We start from the raw sequence: 21560 nt of genomic DNA, 5'->3' as shown, positions 1-21560 counted from the left end.
TAAAGCTGTGCTTCATTTTCCTTTGGGAAACCACTTAACTTAGCTTAGAGTCAAGCTTTTTCCATTCTTGTAAATTCAGTGAGAGAACTGCTAACCTCGATTCTGGATTCCATTCCAGTGACTTTTCTTCTTATGAAACCTACCCTCCGCATCCTAACCATGGGCTACTTTTTTTTTTTTTTTAATTGTACTATTTAGAATTGCTTAAATGTACACTTTTATGTTTTACTGTTGCTCTTGGAAAGAGGATGTGCTGGCCTATACAAGGCCATCACAGGAAGAACCATCTTGAAGTCTTGACTTTGAATAACCCATTACATATCCATCCTTTATCAGGTCATTTAGAAAATGTCAGCACCGTATTTACCATATTTTTAAGATTGAGCAGAAGCAGTTTACTCCAAGTCCACTTGTAAAATAGAAAATGTCTGACTAAAGATGGAAGATTTTTGTGAGAAATGTGTTTAAATCTAAGCCAAACCAGTAGTCTTAGGTGAAGAAAGTAGCCATGGAAGGAACTCAGTAGTAAATAGGTATGCACTTGGAGACGGTGAGCACACAAACGCGTGCGCGCACACACACACGGGAGAATAGATTTGCATTAGATTCCATTTTCCATCATTTTGATCCTACAGATTCCCATAGCAGTTCTGTCAGGTCCTTCTAATGTAGTTCTTAGACATACATTTTTGTTTTGTGTTATGAGGAGTAAATGCTAAGATAGGAAATTAATGTTTATTTTTAACCTCATGGCACAGAAACAGGTCCTGTCTTACCAGACAGAAGGATGAGGTGCTGAAGCCCCATAGCCCTGTGTGGATTCTTTCTCTGCTGCGTTTTATATTTTTGTCTCTGTGCAGGTTATTTTGACCTTCAGTTTTTGCACTTAGAAGATAGTAATATTTATACCTCTGAGGGGTGAGAATATCCAGACTGCCTGTGGATCAGTACATGCGTAAATTATGCACATGCATGCGTCCAGGGTCACACACATGTGCCCCGCGCCTGGCAGGTACAGATGGCCCTGTATTGAAGATCGGGACAAAATACTCTCTACAGCTTTTCCTGCCGGTCCCTCACGCCCTGCCCATTCTCTCCCGTGGTTGTTCTAAATCTTTGTCACGCTCTGCACCCTGCACGTTCTTAGCATGTTCCACTTCACTGAAAAGCGCAAGGCTCGAGAGCTTGCGTTCTCCCAGCTTCACACTCCTGTGCCTCAGAATTTCTGACTTCTGCTTCCTTTTGCCGAAAATGACCCACACCCAGTTCCACTTTCTCTCCTCTGCCAAGCCTTGCTCATCTCTTCCAGTTCTGCGTTCTCTCCTCTGCAGTCTCTTCTGTCACTCGGCCTTGCTGTCACGCCCCTCCCATCCCCCAGCAGTGGCTTTTCTGTGCTGCTTTGGTTTCTGCAGCTGCACCGGTGACAGATTAGCTGGTGGCAGCAACTGTTTTGCTATTGAGCTTTTAATTGATATCAAAGGAAAAACAGATCCTCTGTGTGCTGTGTAATTAAGCTCAAACCCTGCAAAGCTGTTTCGAGGCCCAGCAAACACCCTTCTGGCTCCACAGATGCACACTTCTGTCACATATTCTGGAGCTCTGTTCTAGTCACCCCACGGGCCACTGATTTCCCCTGAATTTGCTTTGTATACTTAAGACACTTAGTTTGGTGCCACATAAGCCCCCTACATTATTCGCGTTTCAGTTCACATTCAAGTTTTTCTTTTGCTTACAAATCACATTAAGGAATGAAGCAAGATTTTAGTGAAAATATCTGTAACATTTCTCAGTACTGGGGTGAAACCGAATTTAATTTTCAAACCACATTCAGAATGTATATTTTCAGTAAGGATTACTTGAAGTTTGTTTGCCTGACAATGCCTTTTAAAGTTGGTAGGTTAGACTCATTATCATTAGAACTTACTTGGTCTTGTAATTATTCCCATATCCATCAGTTTTATACAAGTGTGTTATTGTGACAGTCAATTCAGAATAAATAAACAGTTTTGATACATAGAATATTGTCACCTACTTCTGTTTTTAATTTGGAAATTGGGGTAACTGTCCAGATTTCAGGGTATTAGAGTCTGGTAAAACATGAATCCATAGCTCAAGATGATAAAAAATACCCATGTGAAAGATTTAAGGTGTGTCTTTTATTGTGTATAACTTGATATTTTCCCTGCTTTATTGTTCTGAGTTGGAAGAAATATCCTAAAGCAAAAACACAACTGTGAAAATCATTTTATCTAAAAGAAATCTTAAATACAAGTTCAATAAAGCACTCATTAAATATACTTTTGGTGATCAATATGTATTGTTTATTTTTCTACACTTTAAGTAACAGGTGAATTTTACAGCATTGCTTTAAGAGAATGATATGTCATTCCTTCTGTTGAGATAATATATACTAGGTATGATAATCATGCATTTTCAGTAAACTATGTACTGAAATGATAAAAGAGGCCAAAACATGTATCAATTATAAATGATCATGTATACACAAAGAATGTCTCTATGCATATAGAATATATATGTGTAAACATCAGCTTTTAATTCTTAAGCCTTAAGTTGCCCTCATAATAGTTTTGAACACCATATGAAGTAAGTTAACAGATGTCTTTTCAGATACTTTTATATATGAGAGAATAGGTTTTATTCACATATTAACCATTTGCACTTTAATCAGTTGTATCAGTTAATGAAGCATTCACTTACTTTTTTAAAAAATAGAATACGGTTCAGATTAGCCTCGAAAGGCATCCCTCCTTTTGCTGTCCATTTGCCATTGACTTGTTTATTGAAAACCAGACTTGTGAATGTTGTAGAAATATGCACAGATTTCCCCAGTGCGTTCCTTCGTCTTGAAGGCAGGTGCTCGAAGTTTCACGACTCAGCGTTCTAATCACACTCACTCACTGAGCTGTTTTCTCAGTACAGTTCTGTTTTAGGCATTTGGTATGGAGCTCAACAAAAGATGAGAGAGAAATCTCTGCCTTGTGGGACTTATAAAAGTTTATTACATTGTAGCGATCTAGACTCGTCCCTTAAAAATTATATGACATCCATACATGTGACAAGTGCACGGTTTTCCATTTTCATAATTGTGTGACCGGTTTTTCTTACGGTTTTAGAAAGATCACTGCCTTGTCAGAGTAACCAGGTTTTCCTTGGACAGCTGTGTTGGTATTAAAGTTAATATGCACCTGTTGACTGAAGACCTCTCTTGGCCTGCATGTTTTAGGGTTCTCCCACCATGTCTTTCTAGAAGGGGACACGCAGCCCCCAGAGCGACTGAGCAACCAGTCCTTAGGGGCAAACCGCCCGCTCGCTCCCGGTCGAGTGAGCACTCTAGTGTGAGAACACTGTGCTCTCTGCACCGCCTTGCCCCCGGAGGGTCGGCGCCGCCTTCTCCGCTCCTGACCAGGTTGCTATTCCGTGTCCAGCCCAGCGTTCATGTCCTGCCTCCGGGTCCTGGTGTGGTGTTGTGCCTTCCTGAGCACTCGAAGCGTTCACTCATTCTGACACCATAATCTTCGATCCTCTCTCTGTGGCACCGAAACCTCTCCCACCTCCTCTATTGCCTGCATCTATCTTCACTGTGCTGGTGGTAGCCTCGACTTCCTGCCAGCGCTCATCGGAAATCAAATCTGGCTCTGTTATGTCTTTCATCTGTTTGTGGCATATTCATATGTAATATAAAAACCATGTGAAATTCTTCATGATAAATTACTTGGAGGTAAATAGGTATTTGCTTAAAAATGTAAGAATTAGAAGATGACCTTTTTACATGTTCAGAAATGGCTTAGTGTGTTAGTTCTTCAGTTAGAATAAAATGCTGGAAGGCCAGCAGGTGGCAGTGTGCACGCTTCTCCAGTTCCCATTGGTAATTCTCAGGCCTCACAGCCACGTATATCGTAGCATGCATCCAGGGTTATTTTAAATACCTTTCTACATTTTTTCCTATTTAAAAATAAAGTACGTGTAACAATAATTTATACAAGTGTATGCAGCTAGAATTATTCTTATCAGTATATGGTCCTAGACTATGTTTTGATTTCAGAATAATGATACAAGTAGAAGCCTCTCATAACTAATTTGTCTGTATTTTATTATCTAGAGGCTATAATTAAAGGCTTCGGTCAGCACTATCAAAAAGGAACAACTTTCTAAGAAAGCGTGACTTTGTAGGAAGCCAATGGGAAGTGACTGACTCAGCTCAGTTTGGGGGGTCATCCACAGAATGTGTGGCACATGTCACCCTGCCCATTTAAGCCCCTTTTCGTAACACTCATTTTACACACATCACTAGACAGTTAAGAAAAGTATTTGATTTTGCTTCCAGTGGCCCCATTAGGGCTTTTATACCTCTCACAGTAGTGGCAGGAAGGGGAAAAGGATTTTGTCTTGGCTGCCCTGGAATTTTATCCTTGCCTATGCTTTTGCCTGCAGAGTGCACCGACAAGGAAGTCCAACGAAGTCTCCTCCGGCAGACACAGCCTTCAGCAACCGCAGGGGCAGACAGCTCCCACAAGTGCCAGTGCGGAGTGGCAGTATAGAACAAGGTATCCATTAAGAGAGATCGCTGTCTGCAAGTCTGGGATTGGAAAACCCCCTATTTTATAACCCTGTAGTGGAGGGATAGTATTTTGATTAGATATAGTTTGTTGAACCTTAAGAATTTAAGTTTCATAGAATTTTATCCTCAGAACCTTGTTCATGGTGTATACACACTTATTGAATGAGTGGATGGGTGAGTTTTAGATGGTCACTTAAAAGAAAGGGTGGAGTTTATGTGGCATTTATCAAAGATACAAGAGGAGAAGATAAATAAAACCTTGATTTTGTATGGATTTTTGTGTGTTAAAAAGGCTGACTTTGCCTTAATTTTAAACATTAAACACAATCATATTTAGTGCTTCACTCCTGTTTTTATTTTAGCCTATTTGCTTGAATAGCCTAGTGCTTTGTATTTTTATATAAACTGCTGAAAATGACTTTGAGCATATATTTAATGTCTTTTTCAACATTTCCTATTGCCTAAAGATTCTCTTACTTTAAACATATATACATTTCGTTTCTCCAGAGAGACATTGTGTGAGTGTGAGTGTATGTGTGTTTGTGTGTGATGTGAGAATGGAAACTAAAAACTGTATTTCTAAACTACCTGAGCTACGTGATTTAAATACAGCGTTTTTCCTATGACCCACTTCACAGTATATGAAATGACTTGTATCAGTATTTGTTATCACATATTTCTTATTGGGGACTTTTAAAAATCCTAAAATAGTATGTAATTTCGGATTGTATTATAAATGCAGTGGACTTCTTATATTTAAAACATACTGAAAATCTTCATCCTTAAGTTCTTTGAAGGTTAATGTATTAAACTTTTTTTTTTCAACAGTGTTCATTGTTGCTGGTATAAAATTGGATTTCATTCCATATCGAGGATGCTGATATATTTTTCTCACATAATTGAAATGTTTTACTGAATGTAATGTAGAAATGTTAAAGATCCGAGAAGATAGGTGCATTGTTTTAAAGAGCCATGCGGAATAGTTGCTTGTAGAATATTTTATTATAGAAAATTTAGTTTGTAGATTTAAAGAGTTTGAAGTCATTAATAGGGTAGTATTGGTACAATAAATTTGTTTTTAATCATATTTCTTGGTCATACATCATGCTTTAGTTTGTCAGGGTTGCTATACAACTATCCATTTAGTTCATCTCATTTAGTTATTCAGGAAAATATGATCCTTTGTTAAACTCTGACTCTCTTTTCTAAAACAGCAGGTAATTTATTGGAATATTAATTCATGTATTTCACCAACTTTTTTGGGAACATTTTGAGAAGCTTATTCATAATGTTAAAACTAGCACTAACTGAGGTGAATTTTGTTTTACAAAAAATGCTGGTGTGTGTTTGAATTATTCATTCATGAACTCCTGTTGCACAACTGAAAGAACCACAAATTTTAGTGTTTATATGAATATTACCGGGTCATGCTGATAACTCAAAAGTCCCGTGTCCCTGAAATTCTTTGCATTTCCTACAGTTGCAAGTAAAACCTATAAGGTTCAAAAGCATATAATGGTATTGCATATAATTCTTATAGAGCGGGATTATAATTATGTTACTTCTGGAGGAGTAAGAATTGCTTGTGCAAAATCACTTGAACTGTATCTGGATTTTAGTTTTCATTTTTAAAAAATCTCATGTTCTTCTGTTGGTATCAATGTTAACTGTTTACGATATTCCTGTTCACAGTTGTTTTTCAGAGAAATCATCGGTGTGTGAGGAATGAATTGAGGTGGATAAAAGGGCATGACTGAGAGTGACGTTATTTTCATAGTTAGTATCACAAATATATTAGTGAACTCCTTTGGTTATTTGAGGTTCTGAAATAGATATATGATCTTAGAAGTTAAAGAGATAAAGCATTTGAAAACGTGACCACAAGCATGGACGGTTATGCTGTGGGTTCTTCCAGAGATAAAACGATGCTGTGTCATTTCTGGTGTTAACACGCACCGGGGGACTTGGGTAAACAACAGTGATGCCTGCCATCTGCCACTGTGGGTGTCTTTCAAACTGAACAGCTCACATAACAGCTATATTTGTCCTAACACGTTTTTCAGAAGTTGGTATCTGATTTGATTCTGGAGACATTATTTAGTGAATTTTAAGAATGATTTCACGGTTGTTCTTAAGGATATAGAAAAATGTTATTAATTTTCTTTTGATATAATTTGTTAAAATTCACTTACCTCTTCTCTGAAGATTAATACTGACTGCAGGTCCTTCACAGTCGTTTGTGCTGCACTTTTCTTCCTTCTGATTGTCTCGTCTGATTTTTATTTTTAACAAAGAATAGTTTTCTGTTTACTAAAAGATAATTGAGTTCATAGCCAATTGGTAAGAGCAGAGATTTCACATGATGGTACAACTTCTTGATACGCATATAAAATAATTTTATTCAAGCATTTCCCTTATATGGTTGTTTACATTATTGTTTTTAGAATGTATACTGGGACATTTTGATTGTTTGACCGAATTTATGGTTTTTCTAATAAATGAGATTTTTCTATACTTTATACAATAAAAGCAGTGTGTACCTCTTATTTTAAACTTAACAGCATTTGAAAGGATATGTTTGCTTAATATTTGAAAAAGAAGCAATTTAAACTTTCTCTTAAAAACGGAGGATGTTCACCTATTGTATACCTGAAGTCTGGTTACGTTACAGTAGATTAATTGGAAAAGAAGAGAGGACTGTAATAAGATTTTGAGATAGAGAAATTGAAAAGTAGACTGCAGTTTACCTAACTTTAACAATGAGTGATAAGTGAGGTCAAAGACTTGAGAAAGTTTCTCTGATTGCATTTCAACATTGCACCCCAGTCTAGGTCTTACGTAGAATGAGGCTGAATCCAACATAATTTTTTTGTTGTTGTTTTTGTTTTTGTTTTTTGAGACAGGGTTTCACTATGTAGTTGACACTGACCTGGAACTCACTGTGTAGCCCAGGCTGGTCTCGAACTCACAGTGATCCTCCTGCCTCAGCCTGCCGAGTGCTGGGATTACAGGCATGTGCCCCCACGTCCAGCTAAATCCAACATAATTGTTTGTATGAAATGTATGATTTTTTTAGCCAAGCATAGTGGTGAGTGCCTGTACTCCCACCTACTCAGGAGGCTGTGACAGGATGATCACTTGAACCCAAGAGTTCAAAGCCACCGCGAACCATTTGGTGAAACCCCATCTAAAAACAAAAATCAAAATTGTATGACTTCCTAAAGCCAGTCACCTGATTTGTGTGCATGTATGTGTGCTCAGATGTACGTCTTCGTAGAATCATTTGAAGATCACTCATAAGTTTAAAAAAATTAGTGTTCTAGTTGCTGTATATGTCCCTTAGTATATCTGGTACCTATTCCTCTTCAGAAGTACCTAGATTGGCCAGTAAGTAGTGTGCCAATAAGGAGATAGATAGAAATCTTTATGAAATGTTTATGAAGACTGTAACAACCAAGTAATTTGACTTTAGAGTATTTTCATATAATTAACTTGAGAAAGACAAAAAGGATTGCTTAAATTATTTGTAAGGTAATCATTTCTTGAAATTATGTTTTTCCATGTGTAAAATGTTAAAATACACACGAGTAAAAATGGGTCTTTTTACATGTCAGATGAAATTTTAAATCCTATGAAGTAATATTCTTATGATAAAAGTTTTGTCATGAAGAGTAAGGATTATTTTAAATATAGTTACGATTAAAAAATCACAGTGAATTTAAGTTAAAAATGTTTGGTAAAGTTGGTGCTAAAATGTAAAATTCTTAAAAGGCAAGAAAAACTAATGTGGAATACACTTTTCAAATGCCAAAAGTATTAATATCCAATGTTTTTATTCTTTTTAAAACTTTAAATTACTGTATCCATTCTTTCTTTGATTAATTTTAGTACCATATTTGAGACTTGGTTTGTCATTGCAATTTATCATGTCATATTATGTGTTATGCATTTTATTATTCATGCCATTGTGTTGATTCATATTTCCATGTCTAACTATAAATTTGCTGATTTCTTTCTTTTGTTTCCATCATTATGTGCATTTAATTCATTGAAGAACAAGAAAAATATAACTCTTCTACAAAAGGTAAATATTAATGTAATTTTCTAACATTAAATATTATTGCTCTTCTTTTATAATATACAAGTACAGTATAACTCTATTGAAACAATGAGCATAATTATTTGACAAGTAGTTATTTCCTGAAATTACTTTGTAGGGCACTTTGGTGTTCTTTCACATTATGCGCACTTCACATCAAAGAGAAAAACATTACTTTAAAACAAAGGCAAGTGTTTGCTTCACTGTTTATCCACATAGCTAGGAAACAATTCTCTTTGAAAAATTTATTATTGTGTATTGGTGTTATATAGTAAGAATGTATAGCATATTCTTTGTTTCTGTTTGTTTGCATTCACCTGCTGTCATGGGGGTGGAATGCTTTCTTTTACTCAGGGTATTATCTGCTTCAAAGTAGCAGGAAATGTTGTTTTTGTTTTTTGGTACCGGAGATCAAACTCGGGACCTTGCACTTATGAGGCAGGCAGCGGAACCACTGCGATAAATCCCCGGCCCTGAAAATCCCTGATTTTCACTTTGCAAGAGCTTAATGAATGTTCTGGCCCCCTTTCCATCGTACATCGTGACAGCAGCCGCCCAAGTGTTACTTCTCTTGGTCTCAGTCTGGTAGTGCTCATCACGCCTACCTTTCTGAAAGACCTAAGACAGGATGATGACTCAGCCTGCTCTGTTGACACATTGCCGACCTCCTCCCCGTGGTCTTTGGGATCACATTTTATGTTTGGTCTTGGCGCTTGAGTTTCAAATAGGTTGCAAGCCACCCACACGCTTTGTGCTTCCTGTTCTAAGTGGCCTTCTCATTAAATATTTCGGTGAGTTTTAGCTTCATATAATAATTTTATGAATAATATTTAAAAGTATGTAAAACTTTAATGAAAATATTTGAAAGCAGGTTGATCAAGTTAACCTGTGGCCCATTGTAGTCCTCCAGCTTAGTCTTAAGAGCAACAGCTTACCTATTTTATATTGAGGAAACGAGAGTTTATCCATATAAAGAGGTTTTCCCATTAGCACTACTGGTGCATAGCAGATGACAAAGGAGGCCACTCACTTTTGACCTCCTTTCCACTACACACAGTCTATTTTAATAAGCACAAATTCCAGATATATTATCCTTAACTCTTAGCATATTGACATGTATGTTACGTATCTGTCACAAAGGGAAAATGGGAGATAATATTTAATCAAATATTTAAGAACATTTTAGTCTGTGTTTATAAAAATATAATTATATTTATATTCAGGCACATGATATACATATTCTGGAATCTTTTCTGAGACACTAGGTAAAAGTAGATTTTATAAAATATTTAATGCGATCAAGAGGTTCTGATCTCTGAATTTTACATAGATCTGTGGCCATCTTGCTTTGTTCATTCAGGTATCAGAAACAACTTTACATTCAGAAATGTAAAAATAGAAAGTGTATTATTCTCAGATTCAGAAGAATTTAGTTAGATTTGAAAGATAAATTTTAGTGTAATGTGAGTCTTAAAGTTTTATATTGGAAACGGTTTATCACCTACTTCACTTATGCAAGAGAAAGACAAATGCAAGAATTCTTCATCCATAGATATTATTATTATTGACCAAAAGCTATAATAAGGTAATTACAACAAAATCCGTGTGATACACTGTGAAGTATAGATGAAATATATACTTTTCGTGACCCTGCTACAGCTTGCATCAAAACGCTGCATCTTCTGGAGCTCAGGCTGCTGGCCGAGAGGTGCTTTCACCTCAAGCCTTCCTTGGAGACAGGGTGCAGAGATGCCGTGCACAGTAGACCTTGTGTCCAGAAACAGTTGAAGAGGCAGGACTGAGGATATTTCTGGCAAGGCACAGCAGCAGACAGGGGTACTTACTCTTCTCCTCCAGGACTTGAAGGAGTTTAGCAGCTTCATTTGGGTCTTACAATCCAGTAAAGATTGCAGCAAATCAAAACATTTTTTTAAAGTTAAATTTTAGGCTCCCATACCCAAAAAAAAGACAAGGTTCACAGCATAGAATTCCACTGCTCTGAGCCACAGTCCTTTGTCTCTAGAATCTACGGTACTGAAGAATTCATTAACCTGAGTGCTGTCTCCCTGGAAAAATGAGGACCAGGACACAGCATTTTTAGCTGGCCATTCAGGCCGAGGGGCTCACTAGTTAGGGTTTTTGTTTGTTTGTTTGTATTATAGGTGAATTTTCAGAAAAACCAGTGGTCCCATTTTTTCAGGTACCAAGAGGGTTCCTGAGATGCATGACTTTCAGTGTTAAACCCAGGATGGTTCTGGGAAAAGTAGGACAGTTTGTCACTGTAACTTTAGAGGACCAATCTATTAATATTCCCACATAAGTTGTATGTTTGCATAGAGATAAATGTCAAATGCTGATAACATTATTAATGGCAGATAGATTTTATTGGGTGCTTTTTAAATGTTGATAACTCAGCTAAATGTGTTAACGATTTCTCTAATTTGATTTTTCACAATAGTCTGAGACATAACCAAATATCCTTCTTTTCCACCTGAGAAATCTGAAGCTTTAAAAAATTAAAACATGGCCCCTTACCAGTCATTCATTTTGTGAGTGGTTGGATAAACAACTAGACAAGCCTCCCAACAAAGACTTTGTTCTTAACTCCTTTGGTCTATAGGCTTTCCAACATTCAGATAGCCATGTACGGAGTACCTGCTGTGCACCCTGCAGCATTATTACAGTGACCTACATCATATAGAGGTAGAGTTTGATAGATTAAATGGAATGCCTGCGGTAACAGAACTGCTGACAGGTGTGTGTCCCCTCTGACACCACGGTGGTTGGAGAAGCTCAGTGAGTGTTATTTTCTCCTTGTCACCCTGTTTCCTCCACTCTGTTAAGTCTATACCTGGATTGCTCTTGCATTTTTATCACATACAACTTGAGAAATCCAGTACATTTGAATAGTAACACATTTTTGGACTTGAATAGTCAACTGAAGAACTATAAATGTTCATACAACTTCATTTACCCTTTTAACTCCTTTGATGTTGAAAGCTAAGAGACCGTATCATTTTAGTCCTTACAGACTGCTTTTAGGCCTAATTTAAATTATTCATTCTAAAAGTAAGCCAATTTTTCCCTCTCTGCTACATTTCTTGGACAGTTTTAAAGAGCCCATGAATGTAGTTTGGGGGCATCGAAATAATGATATAAGAAGATCAAAACTGAACCAGAAATTAAATGGCTTCAAGGTGAGAAAAATGTTATTATCATAATAAATTTCTAATTCATGTGCCTTTTAGAGAGTATTTCTTAATTGCATTAGCTCTTTGACTTTTGTAAGCTAATTTGAATCATAATCAAACACATCACACCGACTCTTCTAAAAGTATGAATCCCCTTTATTATGAAATATGTGTGAGGTACACATGGATAATGAAAGGCAATTAAAGTGCAAGGATTTTTTCAAAAGGAACAAAGGATAAATAGAATTTTGTTGCCTTTTTTTGTTCACTAATGAAATATGCAGTATTTATTGCAGTCAGATCATAGAAGCTTTTGAAGGATTGTCTCTAGACAACTATATTTTTAAGTACTAGATTGTTGTAATAAAAGCTCAAATAAATCACCTGTGATTTGCAATCTAATATTGGCCAAACAGTGGATTCTAAGTGATTCAGAATAATTTTTATGGAAATATGACCATTAATCTTAATTCATATAAATATTTAAAATATGAATCTTACTAATTTTATTTGGTGTGAGTTAGAAATGCTATTTTAATGCTTATTTTAACAGTATATTTTTGTGATGAAGCACATAGGAACAGGTCATACACTTGATATGTGTTGCAATAAGTAAACTAATCTGTATTTTTCAGAATCAACATTAACTCTCTGTAATAGACAGATTTCGAATTGCTTTACATTTTGTTATTATTTAGTAGACAGCATATCGGGCCAGGTGAGTCATTTCCTGCCATAGAATGTTAAGATTTCAAAGGCTTAGGGGTGAGGGATACAACTTATGGCAGAGCAAGGCTCTGGGTTTCAGCCCCAGCTTGCGAAAGAAAAAGAAAAGAAAAAAATCAAGGCACATGTTTCTTTTTGGGGGGGCGGGATTGAGACAGGGTCTCACTATGTAGTTGAGACTGACCCAGATCTCACTATGTAGCCCAGGATGGTCTCGAACTCACGGCGATTCTCCGGCCTCAGCCTCCTGAGTGCTGGGATTACAGGCGTGCACCACCACACCAGGCAAGGCACATATTTCTTAATCTTCCAAGGCTCGCTTTTCCTGAGCACTTACTATGAATATTTATGAATAATTATTTTCAGCTCCATTAAATCACATGTCTGATTTATCCCTCCCCCTTTGTCCCTCTCCCCCCCTCCCTCTTTCCCTTACTCCCCCACTACCACCCTAATCCCCTGTAGTTGCCATTCTAGCCTCTGTAAACACTGGGGCCTCACAGGTGTAATAGCCAAACATGAGAATTTGGAAGTTACGGTTTTGACTTGATTTTCCCATTCAGCTGACCCATATGTGTTTATTTTTTATAGTATCACAAGGTTTCGAGCTTCCAAAGGTGTAATACAGATAATTTTGCCTCAACTTACAAGATACACCCAGTTAAGAGTGTTCATTATTTTCCCTTTCGTGCTGAGTTTTATATGGAAAGTGCTGAGGAAAGAAGGCAGCCACCAGCTGTGGACAGTGGATGCTGTCTGACTGTAGACAGGCTCCTTGGCCCGTTTTTCATGTTTTTGTACATGTCTCCCAAATAAGGTAAAATGTGGGAAGATACCACAAAAACGTGAAGTTGAGTTTAGTTAAGTTAGGCAACAGAAAGCTTTTGAAGATAGTTTCTGTTGCCACTGGTGCAGGGGTAATATTCTAAAATAATGGATAAGCGAGTCATTGGTATAAAACCGAATGACTACTCAGGGCCATAAGATGGTTATCCCCAGGAAGTCGAATTTCAAGGACTGCTCTTCTTCAAGATTGAATGAGGCATTTCTCTTAAGTTTGTCCTCTTCATAATCTAAATAGGTTTTAAAAACCTATTTAGAAAAGCACCAAAGAGTAAGGTCAGTGACAGATCTCTGAGGAGCGTAAGTTTATCAGTCAGGACTAGCATTTTCAGTCTTACTCTGCAGCATGGCAGGTTTGAAGATGACAAGTGACAGCTGGGTCTGGGAATCCTGAGCTCTGTTTTAGGTAATTCCATGGAAGCGCACATGCTAAAATGAGCCGTGGTCTTGTGGTTTCAGCTGCAGTGAGATTTGAGTAGTCATTCAACTGTGGCAATTTACCATTTCAGTTAGCTATAGCGAACATAGGTTGTTTCTTTAAAATTTCCTAAGTGTGCTATTTTTATTTAAGGTGTTACTTTCTGTTTTCTCTAATCGCTTACATTTTTACTGCATAGGTCTTTATATCCTAGAGAATTATAAAAGAGCACAAGAGAAACATCTTGGAATAATAGTTCTGCCCATGTCTATTGAACTGCATTTTGTTCTGGAATATTACTTGGAGCTTGATCATTTGTATACAGTCAAAATATTTTAAACTTTTGATCTGTCTGTACAGTGTATGTGGATGAGTGGTGTGAGACTGGACGTGTTATACCACAAGTCTTACTACACTTGTATGACTCCAACATTAATGATGGAAATGGAGGAATATGTCATTTCTTAGTTTAAAAAGCAATGGAAACAGTGATGTAAAATATAACTGGTTAACTTTTATCCTTAATATGTATTGTTTTGATAAGTTGGCAAATTAAAATTACCCTAAATTAGCTAATAAAGCCAAAGACAAAGTCCCTGTAGTTTTCCATTTTGCAAATAAAAAGCTATTTTAGATAGTCTGACAGTGACATTAAAATGTGGTAAACTGCAACCACAGTTGCTCTGAGCTGCAGTCCTCTTCACAGATAAAGCTCTGTGTGAAGGGGTCCACTCTATCAGGAACGGGCTGAAGGGGACTGGGAAACTGACGAATAGTGGGTCTGTGGTTTTCATTTAAGCCTAGTCAGCTCGCATTCCTAAGTTCTCCCTGTTTTACCACATTGCTTCTTTGTGTATGTGTATGGGTGATATTTACCCATATTAGCAATTCTTATTCATCTCATGTCTAAACTACTGTAAGCAGGGACCACTATTGTGTTTTTAAATTTTCAAATAGCAAACCATCTTGCCTGATGCAATGTTGTACCTGACAGCTGTCTTTCCATTTGGTCTTTGTAGAGTTTATACTGAATATCACTCAATTATCAAAATCATTTTTCTCTTGTATTACTTTTTAATATCCATATTGCATTGTTTCTTGTATTGGCTTTTCACTATCATTGTAGTTATTTTTTCACAATAGTACCCCAGAGAATGAATCATTTTCTCAGCTGTTGATGATCGAGGCCCTTTCCTCCTGCTTGACAACACGCAGCTGCCCCGGCATTTCTGAACGCTCTTCCTGAGCGGCACATTGGAGCAAGGACGTGGCTCTGGAGCAGTGTTCACTGGTTGCTCATGAAACGTGGTAGTGCATCCTGGAAGGACTGGTGGGCTCCACTGACCTGTCCAGACGCCATCGCGTATCACCTCAGAGACACGGCTTGGCTCAGCTTGTTAGAAAGAAAATATTCTCTTTTTTTTTTTTTTTCACTTTAATGCATCGAATAATACAGAAAGTTGTATTGTTGCTATTCTCTTTACAATATTTTACCAAAAATACTTGAATTAAAAAAAATTGATTGATATGTGAATATATATTTTTCTATCCAAACATGAACACTCAGACTTCAAATTCCTTTTCATTTCTATGTGGCAAGAAAGTGAAAGACTTAAGCAGCACTGAAATTGGAGAGGATTCATTTTTATCTACACGTAAATTCGTGAAAAATATTTTGAATATATTTATGCAAGTTTAATGTTCATAATGGTACTAAATTACCAAAAACTGTAATACTTGCAGTATTTTAAAACATAATACAAATGTCTGGTACATAGAAGAAGTTTCACAGATAATCACATTCTCCTGGGAGTTGAGATTATGGAGACTTTCCAATGATAGTTTAAAGAACATGTATCACAAACTCTTAAGCTTTTACCGAAATGCTGTCTCAGTCATAGGCCTTCTTAGTATCATGAAAGAAACAGATCTAGAAAAGTATACATTGGCACAAGCAAAATTTGTATACGATTTCAGCTTGTCATAAATTCATCTGAGGTCGTCCAGCTGTGCTCGTGGATCCCTGATGACTCTGAATGAACTGAAATCCTCCGGACTGTGTATAGATTAAATATTCTTAGCAAAGTATGTAACAAGAAAAGAAAAATAATTATTTTGAGTTTTTAATAATTAAAATTATAGTACATTGTAGTCCTTTATAAATTATAACTAGTTTTTCTTAACCTGCTTGCTCCAGTCAGGTTTTTTGTTGATCATATGCTTTGTGTTTTACAAGATAAGAAATGATTTCACAAGAGTAAGGTTTTAATTCAACTCCTCAATCTAAGTTCCAGTTTTATAATTTGTTATGTTGAGTTGATTTTTGACATACAGAGACTACTCTGAAAGAAGTGCCAGCAATTGGAAAGAGTATTGAGTACAAAGTTGACAAAAATAAAAGGGATCTTGTTAAATATATGTTGGTAAATTGATATATATATGCTTTTTGAAGGGCACAGTTTATTCAGCATGAAACATATTCAGCATATAGCTTGTAGCAAGTATTTTGATCCTTTTGCTTGAGAAATATATTTATAAAATTGCACCTTTAGTGTTAGGTGAGATACATTGTCATGCTGTCTATAATTGCAGTTGAAATATAGTCTCTATTAAACATTCTTCTGACTGTATCAGTAAGCTAAATTGTCCTTAAATGCTAAATGAAGTTGCATTATTGTAAAAAAACAAGAGGGAATATTTGACTTTCTAACATGGGACAATTATGAAATTTTTAAAAATTTTCCAAAATTTTTAAAGTCTTTCTATAAAGAAATAACTGGTACTTTAGAAATTTTGTTAGTTTAAAATAGTGCTAATACTCAGAATATCCCTTAGGCATAAATGTAATGCTATGTTCTGGGAACAAATTGGAAAATATCTTATTTTATATTTAAATTTTGCTATTAGAATTTAAATTGTTAAAATGTAAAATTTTAAACATTAATGAGTAATCATTCATTTAAAAGGAAAATATTTGCCAAGTGTGGTGGTGCATGCTTGTAATCCCAGCACTTGGGAGTGAGGCAGGAGAAGTTCAAGTTCACTACCACTCTGGGCCACATCGCAAGTTCAAGGCTACTCTGGACTACACAATGTAACTCTATCTCAAAACAAATAAATAAATTAGTCAAAATAAAAAACAAAATGCCAGTGCAGCTGGGCATGGTGGTATATACCTGTAGTCCTAGCACGCGGGAGGCTGAGGCAGGTAAAAAAAAAAAAAAAAGTAAAATGTTTGAGTTCTGTAAGCTGTATTTTATTTATAATGACATAATTGAGGATAATCACATTCCAAGGATGCAGTCTACTTTTACTATTTTTTTTGAAATTGTGTATGTCAACAGAATCATTTTCTATTTATTTATCTAAATTTTCTATTTATTTGTGATAAATATTCTATTTTACTTGATAAATTTGTCTTACTATTTAGTTTGTGCACTTATAATCCAGAAATTATTTCATTTTATTCCCCAATATGCAGCTGAGAAATAAAATGGAAAACAGCAAAATCGTTGGCAAATTTAGTTTCTACATTCTCCCTTTAGCTTCTCCAGGGACTATGGAAAAACTTTTGCTGAGAGGCAGTTTCTTGTACAAGCAATTACTTTTATAGTATGCACTAAACACAAGTCATTAAGAATAATAAAAAATACCATGAAAGTGTATGTGCTATTATATAACTATCTGGCTTTTCAATATTAGTAGTTGAATAATAATCTATTTGAATTTTGCTTCTGTTCTTGGAATCCAAGAGCGATGAAGATGAACTAGCAACTACAATTTTGCTTGAGCGTCAAGGGGGTCCACTGATAACTCTGAGTCATAATATTAATTTGGAAACTTTTAAATCTTTGATATATTTAAAGGATGTTACTTTTAACTTCTTTGAGAGTTAATATAACATAGCAATCATTTCTGGAAAATAAAAGTGAAGTCATTTCAAACAATTTGAAGATTTACTTTTATCCTGGTAGGTTACCACTGCAGATCAGTTTTGAGTTTTGCAAAATAAAGATAGAAATGCATCCACATCCTATGCTAAAATAATCTTGTTTAGAGAAATGAGGTGTCTTCTTGCCAAGGTTTGTTCATTGGAACTGGTTCAAAACTTATCAAGCCAGTAGCTCTTGGGAATAGTCATCAGTGTCTGGGTAATCAGCAGCCTCAGAACTATACCATGCTAAAAGGTTTCAAAGCTATTGAAGAATAAATGTCAAGAATTGGTAGAGAGTTAAGCTACTGCTATTTAAAGTTAATTTTATTAGAAATTCAGATTTCTTTGCATTGCTTTAGGCTTTAATTGTAAAGAGTAACTGATCACAGTTCATTTGCCTCTCTGAAATCCGGAAGCAGTCTCTGATAAGGGATCCAGAGGTACTCGCACCACAGGGAGAAGACAGAGAGCTGATATTTCCACGTATCTTACACTGCACATGGCTTTCTGTAGTATAACCCTGTTATCAATAATTTTGTTTCAGTTCCTATTACCCTCACGTAGCATTTTATTTTGACTCTTTATATTTTGTCAAGTAATTTATAAATTTCTGCTTTCCTAAGCTTTCCGTTGAACCATCTTTCTGTGATCACCATTTCTTGTCTCTGAAGTCAGCATTTGCAAAGCAAGCCTGTGTCATTACTTAATTCCCATAACTATGATACATTTGGCTTGTCTGATTCACTGAATACACCACAATGAAACATTTAATAATCTGGTGCTAAAATTATGATTAAAACGCTTAGGCACAGGGTGGTGCCAGGGATTTGGCTCAGTGGCACCTCGCCTGCCTTGCAAGTACAAAGTCCTGAGTTCAGTCCCTGGTACAAAAAACAAAAAGCAAAACAAACAAAAAGCAGAAATTTCAGACTTCATGTATTTTTCATTTGGACTGTATCAATCTTTACTTGAGCACATGATAAATGTTACTAATCAGCTTAGGTTTATAAACTAGGTGTAAGTGTTATCAAGGATGGTAGGGCACATTTAAACATCAAACTAGAAAAATTTATCAACAAATGCCTTATAAACTCTTTGTAAGGGGTGAAAGGAGCAGTCGAGTCAATCAGATATATCAGCATTTCTTTTGCCTTTAAAACCGCTAGTGGGGCCAGGGATTTAGCTCAGTGGTTCCACTGCCTGCCTCACAAGGGCAAGGACCCGAGTTTGATCCCTGGTACGAAAAAAAGCCACTCTTGACCCTTGACAGAAGCCCTTCTAAATTATTCACCAAGATGTTTTCCCCCGCGTACATATGTACACATATAGACAGTTGTGTTTATACACCAGGAGCACACACACCACACATCTCAGTTGGCATGGTTAGTCAGATGCTTCATAAGTTTAAGTCTGGCCTGGGCAACTTAGTGAGACCTTGTCTCTGAATAAAAAATAAAAAACAGCTGGAGAAGTAGCTGGATGGTAGAGTGCCCGTGGTTCAGTTCTCAAATCACAAAATAAATGTAAACATATTTTTTAGTAACCTTCACATTTGTTTTGAAGGGTAAAGGTAGACTTTTTAAGCTACATTGCTTATGATGAATTCTGACCTAAAATAATTCATATTTTATTGAAGGCTGCAAAGGTTGTCCTCTAAACAGTGGCTCTTGCTGCTTAGGCAGTTGTTAAGGGGTTAAATGGAACATAGTGATTGCTATACGTTAAAGCACTAAAATAGCGCATCTTGTTTTCAAAACAGGAACTTTATATACATGATTCAAAGTCATCAGAAACAGAAAGCTAGCTTTTAAAAAAAATTTAAGTATTTTTAGGACTGGAAATGTTCACAATCAACTATTGGTAGACACTCACGATATAAGAATTCCTCAAAAAAGTAGATAATGATCCATTCAGCTGTGTTTAGGTTACTGGTGTTAGCTGAGGGTGCTGAGTGGATGTGTGCACGTGTGTGAGCGTGTGCATATATGTGTGATGTGTTAAGTATGTGTATATTCGTTTTCTCTGTATATGTACATGCAACTGTTAATTTAAAACATTTTTCACAATTAAATTTGCTTTCACATAATCAGTTGTGAAGGAAATTGAAAATATTTCACACCGATTGAAGAAATAGGGAACTTAATCTTTTGTTACTAACATTTGTGGTCTCCATCAGTGTGATTTTGATCCATGTTCATCTTTAGGTTAATAGTTCCTAGTATTGTACATTTGAAATTTTAAAAATGTATTAATCGTGCGTTAGTTCCAAATTTTAATTGAAGTCATCTTGAAAGCATTGAAATCATAAACCATGCAGTTCCTAAAGGCACTTCGCGTGTTTTAATAGGCTTCCATTGTGTGTTTTTGCAGCAAGCTTAGTAGTGGAGGAACGAACAAGACAAATGAAAATGAAAGTGCATCGATTTAAGCAGACAACAGGGTCTGGCTCTAGTCAAGAACTTGATCGTGAGCAATATTCCAAGGTAAAATTAGTAGTGTCTAACCAATGCCTTCTAGGAACATTCCGTGGGTGTGGAGGCAGGAGCAGCGAGCATTGAGTTATGTAAGATAAGTAAACATTAACTGATGGTCTTGCACAATAACTGTATTCCAAAGCCTGAAAAAACTCTCCCTCCTCTTCATATTTCTATAAGATACAACTTTACAGAAATGTTATTTCTTATCTTGGATACAGTAATTTTTCTAGAAATATAGAAACACTTGGTATTAAGTCACTTAATGATTGTCATTAGTCAAGTTCACAGGCATAAGTAAGATACCACTTTGTTTCTTAAATATCATTTAAATATTGCACTTAAAATATTAAGAATATATTAATAATCTTATACTAGTGGTATTGACATTGACTACTGAGATTTATTCTTGAATGACAAAAATTATATGATGTGAGATTTCTTATTGATCTCTCTTTACTAAGGAAAGCAATTGATTCACACTGTTTAGAAGCTGAAATTCACACAATTTCATGTGCCTGTCAGCATGTAATTTATATTTCAATATTATTTTCAAAAACAAAGGAGTATATAAATTGCTAATAACTATAAGCTCAAGAGAATATTATTTTTCATGAAGTAATTTGCATGCATTAGTTTATTTAAAAGTTTTTTTAAAAATACTGCAAAAGTAGTGGCATCTGTTGGTCACCCTTTGTTTTAATTTGAAATACAGAGTCCCTTTTGGAAATAATGACCTATTAGAAATCAAATTAAAGCTGCTAAATCAATATAGTTAGCTTGAAATATGCAGTAGAAAGGCCTGTTTTGAAAGTTTAAAAAGATTATAGAAAACCTAATTGTATTTTAAACTTGAAGATGGCCTAGATAACCCTATTTTTTAATAATGGAACTTCCTCGTTATCCAGCCAGATGTTCAATAACTAATACAAAAAGTACAGGTAGTTACGAAATGTGATTCACCACCTGTATTTCCAGAGATAGCCGTGTGGGCTATGATCTGTCACTTTATACTTCAGTGAGCTTCAAAAGCATTTCCAACTGAGACACTCAGCGGTCACTGTGGTCCAGGAATGCCAACTCTGAAAGGATCTCTACCAACTTTTTCAAAAGTAAAGTCAGGGAGAAAAAAGCAGAAAATCTTAATTTCCCATGGAGTTGCTGATCCAGCTCCATACGTCCTCTTTGGAGTCCTCCATCCTTTATGGTTCACCACAGAATCAGCTTGTCTGTCTTCTTTATGAATATCATAACAGTTTTTTGGTTTTTTTTTTTTTTTTTTTTTTTTTTTTTTTT

General features: G+C 35.9%; 1 protein-coding gene across 40 annotated transcripts in view; it reads left to right on the top strand.

Annotated features, from left to right (window-relative positions):
* Rims1 (regulating synaptic membrane exocytosis 1) overlaps positions 1-21560 on the top strand; it is a 176110-nt gene that overhangs the window by 88991 nt on the left and 65559 nt on the right. For 13 of the 40 annotated variants that reach the window (XM_033756719.1, XM_033756718.1, XM_033756715.1 and 10 more), the window contains 2 exons: positions 4453-4565; positions 20161-20273. In XM_033756719.1, coding sequence (XP_033612610.1) covers positions 4453-4565; positions 20161-20273 — 226 coding nt within the window. Of the gene's footprint in view, positions 1-3244; positions 3428-4452; positions 4566-8633; positions 8664-20160; positions 20274-21560 lie in introns of all 40 variants that reach the window. The other 27 variants (XM_033756727.1, XM_033756725.1, XM_033756726.1 and 24 more) reach the window with 6 other exon arrangements.

Source organism: Fukomys damarensis, unplaced genomic scaffold (genome assembly GCF_012274545.1).
Source record: "Fukomys damarensis isolate Sample0158 unplaced genomic scaffold, DMR_v1.0_HiC HiC_scaffold_27, whole genome shotgun sequence".
Taxonomy (NCBI): domain Eukaryota; kingdom Metazoa; phylum Chordata; class Mammalia; order Rodentia; family Bathyergidae; genus Fukomys; species Fukomys damarensis.
This window is presented reverse-complemented; position numbering and strand designations above follow the sequence as displayed.